Source organism: Myxine glutinosa, chromosome 7 (assembly GCF_964187855.1).
Source record: "Myxine glutinosa chromosome 7, kmMyxGlut1.1, whole genome shotgun sequence".
Taxonomy (NCBI): Eukaryota; Metazoa; Chordata; class Myxini; order Myxiniformes; family Myxinidae; genus Myxine; species Myxine glutinosa.
This window is the reverse complement of record NC_136267.1, coordinates 39048908-39073350: the sequence shown is the minus strand read 5'-3', so window position 1 is coordinate 39073350 and position 24443 is coordinate 39048908. Positions and strand designations below refer to the sequence as shown.

Sequence of the window (24443 nt, the reverse complement as noted above, 5' to 3'; positions counted from 1 at the left end):
CTTCCTCAATGCCCATGTCAATACTTTGCGTGGAACCCGATCGAATGCTTTCTCCAGATCAACAAACCCAAGAAACAACTTCTTCCTCTTCTCCATGTACTTCTCCTGCAACTGCCTCACAATGAAAAGCACGTCTGTCGTTCCTCTTCCTGGCATGAATCCAAACTGCATTTCATCGATCTTCACTTTCTTCCTTATCCTCCTCTCCAACACCCTTTCCAATACCTTCATTCCATGCTCCAATAACTTTATCGCTCGGTACGAGCCACACTCCAGAGGGTCACCTTTCCCCTTGTATAGAGGGACGAGGGTACTGAGTTCCCAATCCACTGGAATGCGGCCTTCTTTCACCACCAGATTACAGATCTCTGTCATTCTCTTCACACCCCAACTTCCTGCTGCCTTCAACATATCTCCCACAACTCCCGTCGGCCCTCCCGCTTTTCTACCCTTCATTGCTTTTATCGCTTCCTCAACTTCCTTCTCAGTTATCTTCTCTGCCGGTCCTAAAACTGGGTTACTCTCTATGCTGCCATCGCATTCATTCTCTGTATTCAACAGCATTTCCATATATCTTTTCCATCTTCCTTTAATTCCATCTGGGTCGACAACGATTTGTCCCACTTCATCCTTCAAGCAACTCACCTCCATCACATCACACCTCTCTTTCGCTATCTGCTTTGCAATCCTGAATACCGCTCTCTGACCCTCTTCCGAATCCAAGCGTTCTCCGAACATTTTCCTACATGCCTCCTGCACCTTTGCTACCTCTTTCTTTGCAGCCTTCCTGGCTGCCTTATAACTTTCATGCTCTGCTGTTTCTGCTCCCGTACCCTTCGCCTTCTGCCACTCCTTGAACTTCTTCCTCTTCTCGTCAATCCTCTTTCCAACTTCATCATCCCACCACCATGTTTCCGAGTGCCTGGGTGGTCCTTTTGTCCATCTACATACCTCACCAATGGCTCCCAACAGACTAGCTTTCATTGACATCCAACCACTTTCAAGCTCAACCACATCATCCTCGACCCTACTCAGCCTCTCTTTTAATGCCTCCCTTACTGTCACCTCTTTCAACCTCCACACCTTCATTCTCGGTTGGTACTTCACCCGCCGAGCTCTCCTCGCACCTTTCACCCTTACGTCGCAGACAACCAAGTGGTGCTGTGAAACAGCCTCCTCCTCCGGGATCACCTTTGTGTCCCGGAGGTGCCCCCTATCTCGCCTACGCACCATCAGGTAGTCAACCGTTGTCGTCGACCCACCTGACGTGTATGTAACAAGCTTATTATCCTCTTTCTGGAACTGAGTATTACAAATCAACAAATCAGCTCCATCAGCAAACTCCAAAATCCTTTCACCTTCTCCATTTCTCACACCATATCCGTAACCCCCATGAACTCCATCAAAACCATCCATACTCCTTCCCACATGTCCATTTAGGTCTCCTCCTACCACAACAACTTCCTCATCTTTCACGTTTTCCATCAGCTTCTCTATAGCACACCAGAACTTGTCCTTCTCTTCATCGCTTCGACCAACCTGCGGAGCATATCCCGTTGATGACGGAGATGACGTACCTGCGGAGATGACGTTCACCAAGAGCTTTCCAATCATCATTTTCACCATCATCAACCTATCACTCACTCTAGTCACACTCACCACACTGTCTACAAACTCCTCAGAATACAGGACACCAACACCATTCATGCCCTCCAGGCACCCTTGCCACACAAACTTGTATTTCTGTCCCTGCCTACCCTTCACCATTCTCACACCACTTCCCTTCCATCTCGTCTCTTGCACACAACATATGTCCACTCTTCTTCTGACCAATACTTCCACCACTTCTCCTGATCTCCCTGTCATTGTCCCTACATTCCATGTCCCAAACCTCAGAAACCGATCTCCACTTCGGGCTGTACCCTGCCCACATGTAGTTGTAATTGTCATGGTTCTCTTTTTGAGGCAATGTTTTTATGGCCGGATGCCCTTCCTGACGCCAACCCTCTTAGTCGCCTCTTACGACACGCAGGGATACGGCGTACCTATTCTTATCCAGGGTACACACTGGGAAACGTTTAAAACATGGAAATTCTGGGGGGTGGGGGGGGGGGCGGCGTCAGCATCACGGCTGCGGTTTATACATATTTAAATAAATATTTAAACAAAACCATGAAAAAAAAAATCTGGGAAAAGTCTCTAAGTGAGAACGTGGATTTGAGAAAGCAGGAGCAGAGGTGAAAGAAAAACGAGATACAGGGGGCGGGGCACAAGTCGAGACGAGGAGGCCGCACGAGACACCAGGCCGCACGAGGCGCGAACAAAGAAACGGCTAATTACACACAAATTTGCAACAACTACAAAACCAAAACCAAATAGAAACACACAATAACACATACACAACAAAATACGCAGTGGAAATTTGACAAGGAAACGAACGGGAAAACACTCAAACTTTGATGCCGTGGAGAGATCGAAGCAAGCCCCGTCGCTCGAGGGACCGGAAGTGACCATATAAAGGTCAACTACTGGAAAATCCCACTGACATGCAACTGACAAAGTCTTGGCTTGAGCCACAGTGATGGTCACGTTTCATCTGCGACACCTTTTAAAAGTAAATTCCAAATCTAAATTCGGGCAACGATGCTTAACAGAACAACTGGCGCTGCTCCATGAGAAATCAAATTTGTCATATTAAGCAGTTAACAGGCCAGAAGCTGATGGGTAACCACGCAGAAAAATTCTCACCGGGGGAAGCAACCCATGCCAGGCCGAGAACCCCGCCATCAAAGTCACGGTCGGTGAAGAGGTATGCCAGGCAGTATTCATTAAAGTTTCCTTCTGAATGCATATCCAGAAATTTCTCAACTCCAATGTTCCCAAAACGGAATGGATTGGTGGGGTCTCGCTCGTTCTCGGTCGAGTTCACCTGTGAGACATAAATTCCACCGGAGCATCACAACACGATAATAAATTATGAATAGTAGGTGTTTTGAAAGGCAGTGCTTTGGTTTCTCCATTATTGGCCAAGTGCTGTAGACTTGATGCAGGACGCTGCAAAGCAGGACCCACCCGAATTCGCTTGACCATGAAGTTGATGTTCCTTAAGCCATCGAAGTTGGTACTCTGGTAAATGAGGTTGACTGCACGCACGTGGTTAGCAATCTGAAAACGAACAGCACCAATAATGATCCATCAATTCAATCGGAAACAACTCAAAACACCCCACAGATCACATAAATGGGCGTTGTGTTTCAAAGGGTGTGATCTGCAGGAGAAATATTCTAAAAGGTAAAAATAAATTATATTCAAAGCCATCTTCTTCATGACAGGATCTAAGGCTGTTATTGGAGATGCCGCACACACATCTCACACTCGTAGACATACAGATGAAGAAACGAGACACAACACAGGACTGTTAGATGAGACAAACGCAGCCACTGAGCTAGGGGGGAGTGCCATCACTTCCCGGGGAACTCTGGGTACCAGCGACGCCACAACAAATGCCATTGAAGGAGCTGCGCTCCAACGCGAGTCGAAAGAAGTGACGCGACCAAAGACGGAATTCGTCCGAGTTGCTTTATTGAAACAAAACAGCTCAGGTATTCTGACAAAAGCCCGTTTATCGGGCAGCAATATATATACACATTTATGTCGGGAAGTTTGCCCGGCAAAAGCTATACCGGGCATGCCCGGGTGTCAAGGGCGAGCCTTGGAAAGGCGAGTCTGGACCTGCCCGGGCGTGTTTGGCTGCGGCCTGGCAAGTCGAGGCTGGGCGTGCCCGGGCGCTCTGGGCGAGCCCTGGAAAGGCGATAGCGGGCTTGCCCGGACGCTCTGGGCGAGCCCTGGAAAGGCGATAGCGGGCATGCCCGGACGCTCTGGGCGAGCCCTGGAAAGGCGATAGCGGGCTTGCCCGGACGCTCTGGGCGAGCCCTGGAAAGGCGATAGCGGGCATGCCCGGATGCTCTGGGCGAGCCCTGGAAAGGCGAGAGCGGGCATGCCCGGGAAAGACGAGACCGGGCGTGCCCGGGAGGTTCGGGCGTGCCCGGGAACAGTGAGTCCGTGCATGCCCGGGAGAGGCGCGTCTGGCCGTGTTCTGGCCGGTGCAAGGCGATTGTGTGCATCCAGCGGTAACCGCTACACACGCCCCTCCAGAATCGACCTGCACCAGCAGGGTCAATTTAAGGGGGGTCCGGATGACCCGGCCGAAGCGACCCCTGGAGGGTCGTGGGGAGGGGTCCGACGTGGTGGTGGGTGGTCGAGCGGGGGGAACTGTGGACGGGGGGTGGCCTCGCCGCGGAGGAAGGGCCAACCGTGGTGGTCGGTCGACGTCCATGTGCGCCGGTTTGAGGCGGTCCACAGAGATCCGGTCCGACCGGCCGCCAATGTCGACGACAAAGGACTTGTCGCCCCGTCGCAGGACCCGGAAGGGCCCGTCGTACGGCGGCCGGAGTGGCCCCCGGTGCGCGTCATGATGCACAAAGACGTACTCCGCTGTGCAAAGCGCCGGGGGGACGTAGGACTGGGGGCCACCGTGGCGGGACGTTGGCACGGGGGCAAATCGGCGGGCGGCCTCCTGGAGGTCCGAGCGCTGGTGTGCGGCGGACCAGGGACTGGTAGCGTCGGGCACGAACTCGCCCGGGACGCGGAGCGGCTGGCCGTAGACGAGCTCGGCGGCGGACGCCCGGAGGTCCTCCTTGGGGGCCGTGCGGAGGCCCAAAAGGACCCATGGCAGCCGGTTGGTCCAACCGTCGTCCTGAAGGCCGGCCATGAGTGCGGCCTTCATGGAGCGGTGAAACCGCTCGCACAACCCGTTGGCTTGGGGGTGGTAGGCCGTGGTGTGGTGCAGCGTGACCCCCAACGAGCGGGCGACCGCGCCCCAAAGTTCGGACGTGAACTGTGGGCCGCGGTTGGACGAGATGTCCGCCGGTGCGCCAAAGCGCGCGACCAAGGTGGCGATGAACGCCTGCGCCACGTCGGCGGTGGTGGTGGAGGTGAGGGGCACGGCCTCCGGCCACCTGGTGGTCCTGTCCACCATGGTGAGCAGGTGGGTGAACCCCCGCGATGGGGGCAGGGGACCCACCAGGTCCACGTGGACGTGGTCGAAACGCCGTGCAGGCACGGTGAAAGGTGCCAGCGGGGCCTGGGTGTGGCGGTGGACCTTGGCCCGCTGGCAGGCCGTGCAGGCGTTGGCCCAGTCGCGGACGTTCCGTCGAAGGCCGTGCCAGCAGAAACGCGCCGACACCAGCTTCTGAGAAGCTTTCCGGCCCGGGTGAGAAAGGCCGTGGATGGAGGCGAAGATGCGGCGCTGCCAGGAAACGGGCACGATGAGGCGAGGCTGGCCCTGGGAGACGTCGCAGAGCAGGACGGTGCCCGCGAAGGGGATGTCGGCCAGGCGGAGGCCCGTGTCCGCTGCCCGGAGGGCCTGCACCGGGGTGTCGGTGGTCTGGTCGGCCGCCATGAGCGCGAAGTCCACGCCGAGGTGGACCGCGTTCGCGCTGGCCCGAGAAAGACAGTTGGCCACAGCGTTGTCTTTGCCGGCGACGTGCCGGATGTCCGTGGTGAATTCCGACACGGCGGAGAGGTGGCGCTGCTGGCGGGCCGACCACAGCTCCGTGACTTTGGCCATTGCGTAGACCAACGGCTTGTGGTCGACGAAAGCCGTGAACGGGCGGCCCTCCAGGAGGTGTCGGAAATGGCGAACGGCCAGGAATAGACCGAGCAGCTCGCGGTCGAACGTGCTGTATTTTAACTCGTTTGGCCGGAGCTGCCGGCTGAAAAAAGCGAGTGGCTGCCAAACCCCGTCCACCCATTGTTCATGGACGGCGCCCACCGCGTAGTTGGAGGCATCCGTAGTGAGGGCGATGGGCGTGTTGAGCACCGGGTGAGCCAGCAGCGTTGCGTCGGCGAGGGCCCGTTTTGCGCTCGCGAAGGCCGCGTCCATGGCCGCGGACCAAACGATGTCATGCTTGGCCGGCTTGCCCCGGAGGGCCTCGTAAAGGGGCCGCATGAGCTGAGCAGCGCGGGGCACGAATCGGTGATAAAAATTCACCATGCCGAGGAACTCTTGTAGGGCCTTGATGGAACGGGGACGCGGGAACGTGGTGATGGCCTCGACCTTGGTCGGCAGCGGCACGGCCCCGGTCTTGGTGATGCGGTTGCCCAAAAAGTCAACGGTCGTCGTGCCGAAGTGGCATTTGGCCGGGTTGACAATTAAGCCGTGCTCGCTGAGGCGACCGAACAGTGTTCGGAGGTGGAGGAGGTGCTCAGCGCGGGATGTGCTGGCGATGAGGATGTCGTCCAGATAGACAAAAGGAAATGGCAGGTCGCGCAGCACGCCGTCCATTAAGCGCTGGAACGCCTGGGCCGCGTTCTTGAGGCCAAACGGCATCCTCAAAAATTCGAACAGGCCGAACGGCGTGATGACGGCCGTCTTCGGGACGTCGGCCGCCCAGACAGGTACCTGGTGGTATCTCCGTATCAGGTCAATTTTGGAAAATATGACCCGTCCCACCAAACGGGCGGAAAAGTCCTGGATGTGCGGGATCGGGTACCTGTCGGGGGTGGTAGCATCGTTGAGGCGGCGGTAGTCGCCACACGGGCGCCATCCGCCCCCCGGCTTTGGCACGATGTGCAGTGGTGAGGCCCACATGCTATTGGAGCGCCGCACGATGCCGAGGTGCTCCAACGCGTCGAACTCGGCCTTTGCCACGGCGAGCTTGGCCGGGTCGAGGCGGCGGGCCCTGGCGTAGACCGGTGGGCCCGTAGTGGGTATGTGGTGCTCGATCCCATGCCGCACTGCGACGGCCGAAAACGTCGGCCGTGTGAGGGCCGGGAATTCCGCGAGCAGGCGAGCGAACTCGTTCGCCGTCGGGAGGGCGCACGCCAGTTCGGTCGGCGCGGAGCTGCTCATCGTGCACGCCAGGGAGCTGAAGGTCTCGGCGTTGACAAGGCGACGACGTTTGACGTCGACCAGCAGCCCGTGCGCGCAGAGGAAGTCGGCGCCCAGCAAAGCCATGGGGACGCAGGCGGTCACAAAGGTCCACTGAAAGCGTTGGCTGCCGAAGCAGAGGGTGACGTTGCGCGGGCCGAAAGTGCGTATGGCCGAGCCATTAGCAGCGACCAAAGAGGGGCCGCAAACGGCGTCCCGCCTGTCCTGCTCGGAGGCGGGTATGACGCTCAGTTGGGCGCCGGTGTCACAAAGGAAACGCCGCCCGGACGCTTTGTCCCGAATAAAAAGCAAGTTGCCCGAGTGGCCGGCGCTCATGGCTGGGAATGAACGCCGGCCCGGCCGTTTCCCGACTTGTCGAAAATGCACGGGGGTCGGCACGTCCGAGCCTTGTGTCCGAACCTGGCGTGGTAATAACACCATGCCTGGTCAGGTGGAGGCCCCGGCCGTCGTGTCGGAAGCTGTCGGTGCGGCGTGGCGGCCGCCAGTTTCACCGGCAGTTCGGCCTCCAACCGCGCAGGGCGCTCGGGCGTCGTGGGCGTCGCCTCGGACGGCGGCAGGCTCCAGGTAGCCGCGCCGATGTGTTGGCCCGCCGAGGAGATCTTATCGGCTTCCCTGGTGAGGGCGCGGGGATCGGTGATCGACATGCCAGCCAGGGCGAGGCATACCGGGTGAGGCAGCTGGCGAAGGAACAACTCGCGGAACAGAAAATCCAGAGAGTGCTCACCGAGCAACGAGAGCATATAGTCCATGCGCTCGGACGGGCGCGTGTCGCCGAGCTCGGGCAGGTCGAGCAGGCGCCGTGCGCGTGCCGCCGGTGAGAGGGCGAAAGCGTCGAGGAGGAGCGTCTTCAGCGCGTCATACTTGTCGGCAGCCGGCGGGTGCTCGAGGAGGCTCAGGGCGCGGGCCGCGGTGGCGGAACCGAGCGCTGCCACGACGTGGTGGAAGCGGGTGTCGTCCGCGGTGATGCCTCGCAGGGCGAACTGGGTGTCCGCCTGGGCGAACCAAACAGCTGCGTGAGCCTCCCAGAAGGTAGGCAGTTTAAGAGTCACTGCCGTGTCCATGTCGGTAGGTCACCAGTGAAGGAGCTGCGCTCCAACGCGAGTCGAAATAAGTGACGCGACCAAAGACGGAATTCGTCCGAGTTGCTTTATTGAAACAAAACAGCTCAGGTATTCTGACAAAAGCCCGTTTATCGGGCAGCAATATATATACACATTTATGTCGGGAAGTTTGCCCGGCAAAAGCTATACCGGGCATGCCCGGGTGTCAAGGGCGAGCCTTGGAAAGGCGAGTCTGGACCTGCCCGGGCGTGTTTGGCTGCGGCCTGGCAAGTCGAGGCTGGGCGTGCCCGGGCGCTCTGGGCGAGCCCTGGAAAGGCGATAGCGGGCATGCCCGGACGCTCTGGGCGAGCCCTGGAAAAGCGATAGCGGGCTTGCCCGGACGCTCTGGGCGAGCCCTGGAAAGGCGATAGCGGGCATGCCCGGACGCTCTGGGCGAGCCCTGGAAAGGCGAGAGCGGGCATGCCCGGGAAAGACGAGACCGGGCGTGCCCGGGAGGTTCGGGCGTGCCCGGGAACAGTGAGTCCGGGCATGCCCGGGAGAGGCGCGTCTGGCCGTGTTCTGGCCGGTGCAAGGCGATTGTGTGCATCCAGCGGTAACCGCTACACCATCGTATTTCTCACCACACTCAACGGGGCATTTTCTAAGAAGGAATTTCTTCCACCCAAACTATGTGTGATGAATCGTCGGGCAATGAATCGACTTGAATTTTCCATGAGAGTTTCATCCATATTTGATGAGTCTGCCTTATTCAAAAAATTCCACCAACTAGTACACTTGTACTTTGAGAGATTTGACGGATCAATCACATTCCTAATTCACGCCAGGGCTTCAAGGAAGTGGTGAACCACCATGTCCTGTCATCGCCTATCGCTCTCCATGATATTTTCTACCTCCATTAACTCAACCTAACAACACTCTTACTTGCAGGATACTGTGCTTCCTCCACTTTCTCCTCTTTTCGTGCTCATTCCTTCCCTTGCTTGATGTATCCAACTGTTGCCACCACCACCCCACTGTCAGTTTGTTGTCCTTTTAACCCCTCGTCACCTCACTCTTCCATGAGCCTCGATCTTGGATAAAAAAAAAAACACCTGCACCATATCTCTGCCCAAACATGACAACGTGGGTTTATAAACCAGCACACAACACAATAATGAAGCTTTGTAATCACAGCATTACAGTATTAACTAGAACAGCACTCGGTAGAGAGCGCATACCTCCATCAGACTGAACAGTTTACATTTTATATCCTACTGATAGGCCGGATTTGGATCCGGACTTGAACCAAAATGTAATCATCTTGTTCTTGTCACCTATCCAACTCAGTCACCAAGTTTCGTCCAAATCCGTCCACAACTTTTTGAGATATCGTGCTATATATCAGTGTTGGCCCGATCACTCAATGGTGAAGAATCACTTTAAAAAATCTAGTATCCGGATCTTCACCAAAATATAATAATTTCGTCCTTGTTACACACCAAACCTGTCCACCAAATTTCGTCCAAATCCGTCCATAACCTTTTGAGATATCCTGCTCACAAACAGACAAACGGGGCCGAACACGTAACATCCATCCACCTTTGGTGGAAGAGGTAATTGTTTTTCTGCAAACTGTAGCCTGTACTGATATGCCAGGAGTAATGGTAGGAATGGGAGAGGGCATGTGTGGAGCATATGAGGATAAAGACGCTGAAGGGTTAGCAATCCCAACATTTTGCATTGGTAATAAATATTGACTCCCCCTCTGCCTCCCCCAAGTTATTTATTTAAACTTATCTTGGTACAGAAACGTGTATTCTGCATATTTGAGGTCCTCGGTATAATGTATTCCTTTTTCCTTTGATATTTTATTGTCTTTTTTTTTCTACTGTATTTATTTACCTTCCTGTTTATACACTCGTATGCTTTGCTGTTTAAATTTTGTTTTCACTATGAACAGACACTTAAATAAATAAATAAATAAACAAACACAGGGAAGGCCATTTAGGCCACCATGACTGCGCTCTATCCACTCCATTAATTAATCTATCACTTTTATTATTTTTATTTTTTTTGTATACAGAATTGAGGCTCGTGAAAGAGCTAACATTTATTTCACAAACAAATCAAACAGACAAACAAAATATATAAAAAGAGGGAGCGGAAGACAAGATGGGGAGAGAAGGGGAAGCACACAAACACAACATTTGAGAGCAGGGACATCGGGAGATGTGTGGGAGGGAGAGGGCTTGGTGGGAGGAGGCGTGGGAAGGGGGGGGGGGGGGGTGGGAGAAGTATAAAACACAAGGACACCAAGGACTTCCAGGACAGAAGTTGGTATTTCAAAAATGTGGATTTGGGGTGAAATTAGCGGGGGTAGAAAAGATCAAGGTCAAGGAAAAGATCAAGGACTTCACTTCTATCTTTAAATATATAAAGTTGTATTCTGTCCGTCTGTCTATCCATCGTTAAAATCGGTCCCTCTGGTAGTAACCCCATAATATTACATACCATTGGAATCCTCTTGGCAAATGGAGATGCAATAAAACATTTTCAAACCTACGGGATAGGGGGTTTACAGTGGGGGGAAGACCCCGATTGTCTCAAAGTAAATGTGTATCGTGTGGCATTATATAGAAGAAAGATAACTTTATACATTACATAAAAGATTTTATATATTATATTAATCGTTACATTGTTATTATAGTATTGCCTGCGAAATTATTTGTGATTTCTTGATTGTAATTATAAATATAGTACTTGGCTCTCTTGTTCTAAATTCTAAATTCCTTCTGCAAAAGGTGCGGGTACCAATGCTTGTATCTTCTATGTACTAATGTTTTTTTTTTGTTTGTTTGTTTTTTGTATACTGAATCGAGGCTCGTGAAAGAGCTAACATTTACTTTACAAATAAATCAACCAGACAAACAAAATATATAAAAAGAGGGAGCGGAAGACAAGATGGGGAGAGAAGGGAAAGCACACAAACACAACATTTGAGAGCAGGGAGATGTGTGGAAGGGAGAGGGCTTGGGGGGAGGAGGCGTGGGAAGGGGGGGAGGGAGGGAGAAGTATAAAAGACAAGGACACCAAGGACTTCCAGGACAGAAGTTGGTATTTCAAAAAGTGGAATTGGGGTGAAATTAGCGGGGGTAGAAAAGATCAAGGTTTTGGATGGGGGAAGATAAGAGATGGTGCTGAACAGCTGTTTTAAAGACCTGGAGGGTGGAGTGGGATTGAAGAGAGTGAGGGAGTTTGTTCCAGAGGCAGGAGAAAAGAGGAATGAGGGAGTGAAGGTGAGCAGAGAGTCTTGATTTTGGCAGTTTAACCATAAGAGGGTTGCAGGCAGATCTTGTGCGACCTGTAGGAATATTTGCGGGACAGAGCCCAGAGAGAGCTGGGGGGGGCAAGGCCAGAGAGGAGTCGGTAGAAGACGGAAAGACCACCAACCTGCCTGCGGTGAGTGAGTGAGAGGCCCTTGGAGTTATCTTCATCGCGGGAGATTCCAATGATTCTGAATGCTTTGGTTTCAACAGCGTGAAGACGAGCTAGGTGTGAGGCAGGGGCACCAGCCCAGAGGGGAGAGCAGTATTCCATTGAGCTGCGGATGAAAGCCTTGTATGTGGTGAGGAGCTCAGGTGTGCCAAGGAAGGACTTCGCACGACGGAGGATGCCCAGTCGGCGACTGGCTTTGGAGGCCAGATTTGAAATGTAGTTTTCCCAGGAAAGATCATGGCAGATAGTGAGACCCAAAAGCTTGAGTGACAGAACTTCTTGGAGAGGATTATTCAGAAAGTGGATGGGAGGGTTGTCCAGCCGGTCTTTTCGGAGAGACATTGTAAGAGTGTGAGATTTGTCAGGATTGAAAGACATGTTCCACTTGTTTGCCCAGTCTGTGATTTTGTCCAGGTCTGCACAGAGTGAGGAGGCTGCAGACTGCCGATCTGAAGGATGAAGAATGGAGCGACAGAGAGTAGAGTCATCAGCAAAGAGATAGAGAGGATTTTCAAGAGAGTCAGAGAGATCATTGATGAAGAAACCCCTTTCAAAACCCCTTTCATAGCATTAACTTTCATAGCCTTTCATAGTTGTGCATCCGTTGTAACACATCGCGGTGAACACAGCCGGAGTGCCATCCATGGCCAGGTTGAACCCCTTTCATAGCATTAACCAAACCAAATTTAACACTAACATCCCTTAGTAATTGTCTTGTACAACACTGAAAATTGCTCTTATTCTCTAGGTCGGCACCGGCACACAATTGCCTACTCTTTTGTGAGGTACCATGGCATCTTTAACGTCCGAATCCGAAATACGGAGGAGACAGCCGGCTTTACGTCCCCATCAAAAGGACATGGAGTGCTCCGAAGTGCAGCACCCCCCTTCCTGGAAATGCACCGGGATGGCAATATCCAAGACAAACAAACTCAACGACATACAGCTCAGATGGTGAACAGACAAGTCGCTGAATAAACTTCCATGGAAATCTCCAAACCGAGTTTCAAGAAGGACAAAAACATAACCTGAGTGAAAAAAAACAACAGATGTAGACACAGAAGATGTGGACTCAATCAGACAGAGAGAGACTAATGGGTTCATTTAAATAAAGGAAGAAATTAAGGTACACACCTGTGCGGTCACTGCCTCACTGCTGCCATACTTGCGGAAAAACAGATGGTCTGTTTGCACGTACAGAAGACACGTTGTCTTTCTGGACAAGTCGCGTCTCATCCTCCAGTGGCTTGTCTTATCCTGCTGGCACACTTGGGAATCTAACATTCTCTGTTGGGTCAAGACATTCCAATCGCTCTCTTTCTCTTTCTACCAAGGCTCATCTTACCTGGCTGACTGAAGATTCTCCGGAGGCCTGATAGTTGTGCATCCGTTGTAACACATCGCGGTGAACACAGCCGGAGTGCCATCCATGGCCAGAGGGAAAATCTGTTGGAAAGTCCAAAACACAGTCATTCTCTAAACATTGATGCCCGGTGCAAGGATTCTCAATTGTACATGAAGAGGTGTGGGGGAGATCAGACATTCCAACTGCAGATACAGGTTTACATAAATGGGTTGGCCTGTTTCGTGTCCACCTCTAAGCACTTACCTAATGATACTGGGATTCCAGGTTCAAATCATATAATGAGTCCCATTAGGAGGAACAGTCCTTCAGACAAATTGCATTTGAAATAATATAATATAAATCTCATTTTTTCATTTTTTTGCCATAATTTTTGAAAAATTAATCTCAAAGCTGGTTCGTATTATCAAGATTGTGTCAATTTATCCATGAAGCACAATGCCTTCAGAAAGTATTCACACAATTCACACATTTTGTGTTACAGCCTGAATTTAAAATTGATCAAATTGAGATTTTTTTGTGTGACTGATCCACACCCATAATGACAAAGTAAATTTTTCTTTTTTTTTAGAAATATGTTCAAAATAATAGAAAATGACAAACAGAAATGTCTAATTTATGCAAGTATTCAACCCCCTCAGTCAGTACTTTGTAAAAGCACCTTTGGCAGTGATTACAGCTTCGGGCCTTCTTGGGTATGTCTGTATCAGCTTTGCACATCTGGATTTGGGGAGTTTCTCCCATTCTTCCTTGCAGATTTGCTCAAGCTCTGTCAAGTTGGATGGGGAGCATCGGCCGGTGAACAGCAATCTTCAAGTCTTTCCACAGACTTTCTCAAGGGGGTTCAAGCTTTGGCTGGGCCATTCAATGACTTTCAAATTCTTGTTCTGAAGCCATTCCAGTGTTGCTTTGGCTGTATGCTTGGGGTCATTGTCCTGTTGGAACGTAAATCTTCAACGCAGTCTCAGGTGTTTTGCACTCTGAAGCATATTATCCTCAAGGATTTGCCTGTATTTGGCTGCATTCATTGTTCCCTCTATCCTTACAAGTCTCCCAGTCCCTGCCGCTGAAAAGTATCCTCGTAGCGTGATGCTGCCACCGACATGCTTCACTGTGGGGATGGTGTTAGATGTGTGATGAGCTGTGCTCAGTTTCCACCAGATGTAGCGCTTTGCATTCAGGCTAAAGAGTTCAATATTCATCTCATCAGACTACAGAGTATTTGCTTCATGCTCAGTCTTTCACATGCCTTTTTGCAAACTCCAGGTGTGTTGTCATGTGCCTTTTTCTCAGGAGTGGCTTCTATCTAGCCACTCTTCCATAAAGTCTAGAATTGTGAAGAAGTGCAGAGACTGTTGTTTGTCTCGCAGGTTCTCCAATCTCAGCCAAGGAACTCTGATGTTCTGTTAGAGTGGTCATTGGGTTCTTGATCACCTCCCTGACCAAGGTTATTCTTGCCCGTTTGCTCAGTTTGGTTGGACGGCCAGCTCTAGGAAGAGACTGGGTAGTTCCATATTCTTTCCATTTCCTAATGATGGAGCTCACTCTGCTCTTGGGAACTTTCAACACTCTAGAAATTGTTTTATACCCTTCCCCAGATCTATGCCTCCTCACAATTCTATCTCAGAGTTCTACGGACAGTTTCTTGAACTTAGTGGTAGAGTTTCTGCTCTGACATGCACTGTCAACTGTGGGACCTTATATAGGAAGGTTCATTTCTTTCTAAATAATGTCCAATCAATTGAATTGACCACAGGTGGACTCCAATCAAGTTGTAGAGACATCTCAAGGATGATCAAAGGAAATTGGATGCACCTGAGCTCAATTTGGAGTGTCAAAGCAAAGGGGTTGAACATCCTTGAGATTTCTGGAACAACGCTTGCATCTTGGAATTTCTGGGGGAGAGCAATGTTGGAGAATCGTCCAGGTAGAGGGCAGAGAACACCGACCTGTCCACGACATGAAAGTAACACACCTTGTGCTTCGGTTTCATCACGAGAGATTCCAATAATGTTGAGAGCTTTAAATTCCACATAATTCAGGAGAGATGGATGTGATTCTGGGATGCCAACCCATAGTAAGAGAGGCGCTCAAATGGCAAAACTACCACTTTGTAGCCTTCAGCAAACATTCCTTTTGAGTGATGATCTTCGTTGAGGATTGTCAATTGAAGCCAGCTATGTATTCTGTAAGCTTATTCAGGGCAGGAAGGGAAATCAAATTGAGAAAATTAGAATTGAGAAAGGGAAAGGAATAGGCAAGGATATGTACAGTACATATGGGCAAAGTAAGTGGAAAATCGAAGGGGAGTTATAAAAATATACATAAAGCCTGGTGTTGGCTTAGCGGTTAGGGTGCCAGCTTGGGATCCGAGGATCCTGGGTTTGAATCCTGGTCGATCGCTGAATTAACGCCAGGAGGGTTGACTCAGCCTGTCATAATTCCGAGGTCGGAAAATTGAGTACCAGTTGACTTTTAATTCCCTGTGTGTCGCAAGAGGCGACTAACAGGGTTGGTAGCAGGAAGGGCATCCGGGGACCAAGGTGCCCGAAAGGTTCCCAAAAAGGGGACCAAGGTGCCCGAGAAAAGGCCAACCCCTGCTTTGCGGGGAAAATGGCCTCTAAAGGTGGTTCATATATATATATATATATATATATATATATATATATACAGACCTGGCCAAAAATTTTGGCACCCTTGCACCTTTTTCAAATAAAGCACCATTTCTTCCAGAAAATTGTTGAAATAAAAAAATCTTTTGGTATCCACAAATGTATTTCTTTGGTTTGCAATGGAACAAAACAAAAAAACCTGAAACAATCACTAAATCGTAGCTTATTCCACACGGAAATCCTAAAATGGCCCACACAATATTATTGGCACCTTTTAGAAGTTGTTAGAAATAATTAGATTTCAAGCAGGTGATACTTATTTACTTTGGAATTCAACTCACCTGTGGTGATTTGCAGGTGCCTGCAATATAAAAATCACTCATTCAACATTTTTTAGAATAGAGAAAAGGAGTCATTCTGCTGTTTTGTGTCACTTGTGTACAACAACGAGCAAGGAGAAAAGTAAAGAAAACAGAGAATTGTCTGAGGATGTCAGACACAAGATTGTAGCCAAGCATGGACAATCTCAAGGCTACAAGTCCATCTCCAGAGACCTCGATGTTCCTGTGTCCACCGTACGCAATGTTATCAGGAAGTTTAAGGCCCATGGCACTGTAGCCAACCTCCTTGGACGTGGCATCAAGAGAAAGCTTGATCGAAGATTGCACCAAAGGATTGTTCGAATGGTGGAGAAAGCACCTCGATCAACTGCCAAACAGATTCAAGCTGACCTTCAGACACAAGGTACAACAGTTTCAACTTGCACCATCCGTCGCCCACTTAATGAAAGGGGATTCTATGGTAGGAGATCCAGGAGGACCCCACTGCTGAGAAAGCTCGACAGGAGTTTGCCAAACACACCTGAACTAGCCAAAATCTTTCTGGGAGAATGTCCTGTGGACAGATGAGTCCCAATTCGGATTTTTTTAAAAGCACGTCATCTCTATGTTCACAGAAAACAAAATGAAGCCTTCAAAGAAAAGAACACCTTCCCTACAGTCAAACATGGAGGAGGTTCAGTGATGTTTTGGGGTTGCTGTGCTGCCTCTGGCACTGGGTGCTTTGAATGTGTGCATGGCACCATGAAATCAGGAGATCACAAAGGCAAGGGGGAGGGGAGAAGGGGAGGGGGTAGGGGGGAGGGGAGGGGGAGGAGGGAGGGCCATGGGGGGAAGGGAGGGGGAGGGGAGGGGGGAGTGGAGGGGAAGGGGGAGGGGGAGGGGAGAAGGGGAGGGGTTAGGGTGGAGGGGGAGGGGGGAGGGGAGGGGAGGTGGAGGGGAGAAGGGGAGGGGTAGGGGGAAGAGGGAGGGGACGGGGCAGGGGGGAAAGGGAGGGCCATGGGGGGAAGGGAGGGGGAGGGGAGGGGGGAGGGGGAGTGGAGGGGGAGGGGGGAGGGAGAAAGGGGGGAGGGTGAGGGGGAGGGGGAGGGGGGAGAGGGAGGGGGAGGTGTTAGGGTGGAGGGGGGAGGGGCGGGGGAGGGGAGGGGGAGGGGCGGGGGAGGGGAGGGGGAGGGGGAGGGGGGCTGTCAAGTCGGAAGTCATTGTCGTCAATTGAATGTCGCATTTATTTTTTATTCCCTGTCAAATGGCATTGGTCCCGCATTCCGAACCCGGAAGTCGGAAGTCATTGTCGGCAAAGTTGAAAAATTAACGTTACGAAATACGCTGATGACGTCATAATTTTAAAACCCGAAGGTTTTTTAAACATTTAAGGTGTGCTGTAGTTGCTCTGGGACGTACTGATTCCGAATATGAAGTTGAAAAATTAACGTTCCGAAATACGCTGATGACGTCATAATTTTAAAACGCAAGGTTTTTTTTTTTAGTTGAGATTTTATTCGAATTCGAATTCCATTAAATTTCAACTGTTGGAAACAATAATTATTTCAATTTCCAACAGTTGAAATAATTATTGTTTCCAACAGTTGAAATTTAATGGAATTCGAATTCGAATAAAATCTCAACTACCGTTTATTCGTTCTTGGCGCGAAAAAATGGCGCGCATTTTGTCATTATGTGCGACTTTATGTCACTCCTACGGACGTGAAAACATTTGTTTTCCTTAAAAATATATTTAAAATAAATACAATAGTACATCAATTAACAATAAAAGAAGCTAAAAAACAATTTAAAATACAATAAAAAGCACATTGAAAATATATAAATATGTACGTACAGTATACTGTACGTACGCGCAACCGCGGGATCGGAAAGGGGCAATAGCGCCGCCACAAACTACACCATGGAATTGCAGCTGGCGCGGTTTTTTTAACCATTGATATTAAAATAAAACATAGCCTATAACCACCAGGATTTTATGCTGATTCCGAATCTGTGTCTAAAACTTTTCTCCGATGTGTAGTTCTTGAGTTATAAGCGGACATCCAGACAGACAGACACACACACACACACACACACACACACACACACACACAGACACTCCTCCTTTATATATAGAGATATATATATATATATATATATATATATATATATATATATATATATATATATATATATAGAGATATATATATATATATATACATATATATATATATATATATATATATATATATATATATATATATATATATTGTTACGGTTTTCCGCCGCCCTTCTTACCCTTACCAAGGGGGGATTAAGCCCCTTGTTCTTTCTGGGCCTGGCGTAACCAAGAGACTTGAAACGCCTCTTCCGGGCAAACGCAAGGTAGGGTTTCGGGACCAAGTCTCGCTCGTACCTAAATACCTGCGCCACCACGGAAGCGGGGAACCAAGCCTCGCATGAGCCATGTGTAATTTGAGTACACCGAGCGGATTGCGTACCACGTGGTCCGTGCAGTCACCGTTAATATTGGACCCTGATTGGAGCGGTTTTATTCGTACCACGCTTAGTCAATGATGGAAATCACAAAAGCGGTAGAATCAAAGGAAATACACAGGTTTAATTATTATTTACACGTATGTACAATTTGGTAGAAAGCAGACACAGAGCAGAACTTAAGCAGACTTATTTAAAGCCCAGACATGGGCCCGTTCGCTCTCACACAGGGAAATTGCAGGCAGGATGCTGTTCTCGTGCTGCCTTGGTCATCCAGGAACAGCGGCCCGGCGTGCTCTCCACGGTCCCAGCACGTCCCGCGAAGATGGCCAGCAGGTGGTGGAAGGATCCTCGTAGCGCGTCCCTCGAACAAAAGGCAGCAGATGACGCAGGAAGGAAATGTCCGCGTCTCTCAGCGCGGCTGGGCGGTTCCACAGCGCGTTTAGTAACCAGCGCGCTATCACTCACCTAACCCAATGCAATAGCGGCTCGGCTTCAAGCTCAACCGAGCGCCACTTTAATACGAGCGCATATCTTGGTTCATGCGCGTCTTTCTCCGATCTCGTATCTCTCAAACTCCACTGCTGACCGCGCTACTTCAACTCCTCTTCTCTTCTGTCTTTGGGGCTTTGCGCGACGGGTTATATTTGCCACGCCCTAAGCCTTCTCGAACGCTCCAACCACGCCCTGTGACGCATTGCCGCAGCCACTCACTTTGAGCCCTGATTGGCGGCTCGCACTTACCGTCAGCCTCTTTGCCGCCTTCATTCGGTCCCGACCCGACCTGCTATGCCTGCCTCGTGTTCATTCGCGCCAAAAAGCCAAAGGCAGCACAAAGAGGGGTAAGGTGGCATAAGGCAATGGAAATATGAAAAGGACCTACTCTCCTTACTCTACTCAATGCAAAACTAACACAGGAAAAGGACTATTCTCACACATACTATGAAATAACTGAACTACCGCGAGGCTACATGTTGTTGTGTGACTAAACTATGAGGGGGAAATTTAACCTTTATTGTACAAAACTCAAAACCGCAACAATATATATACAGACTTGGCATTTAATATGGATTTTTTTTTTTTCTTGACTTGGGTTTACTTTCTGAACTCAGTATATCAATCTGGTGAGTTTCTTTTACCCTTCGGTGATGTCCTTTTTGAAAGAACCATGTCACTGTCTTTCGCAACAAGAAGTCAATAACAGGATTATATCACAAGTGGCGTGACAAAATGTAAGGACAGGTACATTTGACGATTGGCTTCACAATCGGGTATATAAGGGTTGTTGCATTCTGTATTAGTGGAAAACAACTGCTGCACGTCTCCAAAAGTTATTGCCGCTTCCTCTGGAGATGGTCCGTCAACTTGACAATGCTGTTTGTCATGGAGTAGTGGCTTTACGGAATTCTGGCAGGAAACAGTGTGCTACTGCTCGGCAGTATGGCATCGCTCAAGGTCAGGTGTCAAAGAGCCTGAAACGAAATGCTCAGAGGGGTGTCCCTACTCCAATACCGAGGCGAGGACGTCCACGCAGAACCACAAGGAGAGATGAACGCCAGCTGCACCGGTTAGTCTGCAATGGCCGTACCAATTCAGCTAATCGGCTTAGGGCTGAGTGGCAGCAACTGACAAATGTGCCTGTATCCAGAAGGCTAGTCAACCAACGACTGGTTCAAGCAGGCTATCATGCCAGGCATCCCCTGAGAAAGCCACACCTGACCAGACAACACAGCCAGCGCCGATTGCAGTGGGCCAGAGAGCACCGTCAATGGCATCCAGGACACTGGAATCACGTGACCTTCAGTGACGAGTCTAGATTTCTGATCTATCGTCAAGATGGCCGCGTCCGAGTGCGCAGACAAGTGCATGAAGCCCACAACGAAGATTGTATAGTGCCAAGAGTCCAAGCTGGAGGTGGTGGGGTGACCGTTTGGGCTGCTTTTCATGCAGGGGGCAAAACTGACCTGGTTGTTCTGAATGGAAACCTGAACCAGTTCAAGTACAGGGTGATTCTGGAAGAAACATTGCTTCCATTTGCTCGTGCAACCTTTCAAGGAAACTTTGTCTTCCAAGATGACAATGCACGGCCTCATCATGCTCGCATGATCCAACACTTTCTTGCTGACCGTGGTGTAGAGCATATGGAGTGGCCTGCCATGTCCCCGGATATGAATCCGATAGAGAACTTGTGTGAAGAATTAACGCGTCAAATCGACAACTTGGACCAGCAGCCCACCACTGTGCGTGAATTGCAGCAGACTATTGTCACTGCATGGCAAGCGATTCCTGTCCAAACTTTGGCAAATCTCGTGAACAACATGCCTCGACGTGTACGTGCTCTCCTGAATGCTCGTGAGGGTTACACGAAGTACTGAACTGTAATTTTACTGTCCGTAATCGCAGTCATAATTTAGCTTTTGTTTTTGTTGAAATTTTTTTTTTGCTAATGTGCAAAATAAAGAGATACCTCTGGAAAACGTACAGAAGTTTAACACAGTACTGTCCGTGAATTGAGTTCGATATCAGTTTACATCACTTTCAAGGATCAATTTATTTGCTTCGAAATGTCAAATGTGGTTTTTGTTTATTTTAAAGGTCTCATTAACAAAATCTAGAATAATTTCAACATAATTCCAATGAACTTTTGGTTCTAAGTCATCTTGAAAAGTAAGTTCACCCCCACAAAAAAAATATTCCCTATTAAATGCCAAGTCTGTATATATATATATATATATATATATATATATATATATATATATATATATATATATATATATATATATATATATATATATGTGTGTGTGTGTCAAGGCTGATTGCAGGGCTTAGTGAAGAAGGAATAATGTCCTTAGAAAAGTTTCCATCTCACTTGTGGTTTTGCCTTTCAGCACCAAGCTGGCCATTTACTTTAACTTGTTGATTTAGCATGACAGATGTCTGTTGTTTTACTGAATCTTTAAACATTTATTCTACTACTAACCATGCAGATTTTAGTATCATGTCGTAGCTCAGATATGTATCTCCGACATGATGGGCCAAATGGCCTCTTCATGTGTTATATATTCCCTGTACTGTATTTCCTTGCACCAACAACTGCATTTTTATACTGTATGCACCAATGGTGAATTGCCCACGTGATGCTGACCACGTTTCTTCAACGAGTGCTAATCAGTAAGGAAATGGCATTCAGTGATAATTCGATAAATGCTGCTACACCTTGTTTTTCTACATACGTCCATTGAAGCTTGATGTGGAGTGGAGTTGAGGGAGCAAAGAGGAGGTTGTGAGTTAATGGTAAAAGAGGATATAACCAGCAAAATCAGTCATTTCTCATCCTGGTAAATCCATGTATTGTATGTTTTTAGTAGGACATTTAGTACAAGCATTTCCTGTATGTGATACAACTTAATTTATGGTACAACTACAACTTAATTTCCCGTATATACTACAACTAGGTTGATAATTGCACATAATGGTCCAAAAATGGTTTTTCACACTATTTTCCCCCATAAACCAGTTCTATATAATAACGTTACCGATACCGATCCAATGTACCATAGTCTGTGATACACAGGCCCAGTGATGCTTCTGCCAAAGCAGTTTCTAGGCTTGGGGTAATGCTGGGCAATTTGCCATCCCTCTCCCAGCAGTAGTTCGGACAGGAATTTGCAATTTGATCAGGGTGCCGCTGATGGCTTGCATACTCTTCGCGAAGGACACCGTGGGGATCTTTAGCATCCAACAACTAATACTGGCTGATGGAACACCCAGTTTATCGTTCATCCGAGGGACAGCACACACACTGATGAATCACCCTGCCTGTGAAACACCAAGATGACAGTTTATATCTGGGTCAGGATTCAAACCCAGAGTAGAAGGCTGAGGGGCAAGTGTGCGTACCTCAGTTACCGATACACTTACTGTGATAGTTCTGCTCAGTTGTTGGAAACAAACTCAATACTCTCTGTCTGACATGATTTCACACAATTACAGAGGTAACTCTCTCTGGCAGTGTGATATAAAATTTAATGTATATGTTGGAACCCATCTGTGGATCGGTCCCATCGGCCGATGGGTCTGACCCGTTTGGCGACCCATTTGTGGATGCACGAGAAATGACAATGCAGACCCATCGGCCGATGGGTCTGCGCCATCTGCGGATGTGTTGTTCACCTTGAAGGAATGTGTATGCATCAATGGTGGATGAGTTAACCTAACCCTAACCCTAACCCTAACCCTAACCTAACCCTAACCCTAACAACCCTAACCTTAACCCTAACAACTAACCCTAACCCTAACCCTAACCCTAACAACTAACCCTAACCCTAACCCTAACCCTAACCTAACCCTAACCCTAACAACCCTAACCCTAACCCTAACAACTAACCCTAACCCTAACCCTAACCCTAACAACCCTAACCCTAACAACCCTAACCCTAACCCTAACCCTAACCCTAACCCTAACAACCCTAATCCTAACCCTAACCCTAACCCTAACCCTAACCCTAATTGAAGATTGAATAAAAAAAAGATTGAATAATAATGATTGAAGAGCACCATTCTGGCAACACATTCCTTCAAGGTGAACAACACATCCGCAGATGGCGCAGACCCATCGGCCGATGGGTCTGCATTGTCATTTCTCGTGCATCCACAGATGGGTCGCCAAACGGGTCAGACCCATCGGCCGATGGGACCGATCCACAGATGGGTTCCAACATATACCTTGCACCTTGTATAATGGGAAGAGAAAGAGGGAGGTGTCAAAAGGCCTGCCCTATTTGCATACGTAATAAATATATGGACCGAAAAATATTATCCAACTATTCTGGTGCTTTGTAAGAAGGGCGCTACAATCCCAAGGTTAGTGTACTGTTTGGAAGTATTAAGCCGTCTGTCCCGTCTGCTCGCATCAAGTAGGCCATCGTGCTGGTATCCTGGCCAGATTCTCAATTCATATGCTGATGATCGCTGGGACAGCAAAACACAGTTTATTGATTACCATGAGACCATACACATACTCTCGTATCAGGAGGATGGCATGTCAGGTCCAGAGGACGGCTTCCACAAAGAGCTGCTTCATATTTATAAACAAACGTTTTGTACTCGCTGTAAAGGAGAAGATGATGTGTTCGAAAAAAATTGGTCCGAGTGCCGCATTAAGAACATGTGTGGACGGTGAAGGGGTAAAAGGGTTTTCAAAGATAGTGTGCCCGACTCACCCACGTGTTTCTGGTGGTAGATGACGGAGTGATAAGGCCATGGTTGTGCTCCTGGATAGCGCTCGGCTGGCTCAATGTAGAACGTCCCAACATTTGTCTTCAAAACGCCCTCAAAGCGACCATCGATCACAGCTCCGTGGCACAAGGAGCCATTTTCCCCTACAAACAGTGGAATTGAATAAAAAAATTTTTTTATATGAATGATCGTTTTAAGGCCATTTTCCCCGCTAGAGCGGACGTTAGCCTTGCGGGCCACATGATAATCATGGTGCTCTGTTTGAGGCAATGTTTTTATGGCCGGATGCCCTTCCTGACGCCAACCCTTAGTCGCCTCTTACGATGCGCAGGGATACGGTGTACCTATTCTAAATTTTAAAAAAGAAAAATTTTTTTTTATATACAGTACGTAAAAATGTCCTCCTAACAAAAACGTCAATGGTAACTTACAGGTGAGGGGTGGGGAGAGTGGGTAAGGGAGGGGAGTGGGATGGTCGGACGATGAGCATGGGGGATGTTGAACAAATGAGTGACTGAGGATGGGTGCTGGATCATATCGATGATGTGAAGATGATGGAGGATGGTTTGCAGGGAAGAATAAGTAAGGGGGATGGGCCGAAGGCTGTTGTATCATATTGATGATGTGATGATGATGGAGGATGGTTTATGGGAGGGATGAAGTAAGGGAGAGAGGTAACAGTGATAGACATTGGAAGGAGATCATCCAAGTTGCACTGAAATAATTTTCGCAAAGGCTCATGTCAAAGCCTCCAACTAAATTTCAATAAAATTCCATTAAAAAGACAACATTAGGGAGACAATGGGCTAATCAATACAGTATGAGATATGTCCCTGAAGTCACAGCATCTTGAAGGAAGTGCTCAGAGTGGAACAACCAACCTTGTCTTTTCATCGCTATGCCACCTCGCTCTTCCATGAGCCTCAA

The 24443-nt window shown here is 49.0% G+C and overlaps 1 protein-coding gene across 1 annotated transcript in view; it reads right to left on the bottom strand.

Annotated features, from left to right (window-relative positions):
• The window catches only part of LOC137430727 (disintegrin and metalloproteinase domain-containing protein 10), a 135218-nt gene that overhangs the window by 29546 nt on the left and 81229 nt on the right, over positions 1-24443 (bottom strand). Inside the window, exons 4-8 of the mRNA XM_078781524.1 lie at positions 23501-23659; positions 12833-12933; positions 12622-12744; positions 3073-3165; positions 2749-2929 (exon numbers count right to left, since the gene is read on the bottom strand). Of these exons, the coding sequence (XP_078637650.1) occupies positions 2749-2929; positions 3073-3165; positions 12622-12744; positions 12833-12933; positions 23501-23659 (657 nt within the window). The remainder of the gene's footprint in view (positions 1-2748; positions 2930-3072; positions 3166-12621; positions 12745-12832; positions 12934-23500; positions 23660-24443) is intronic.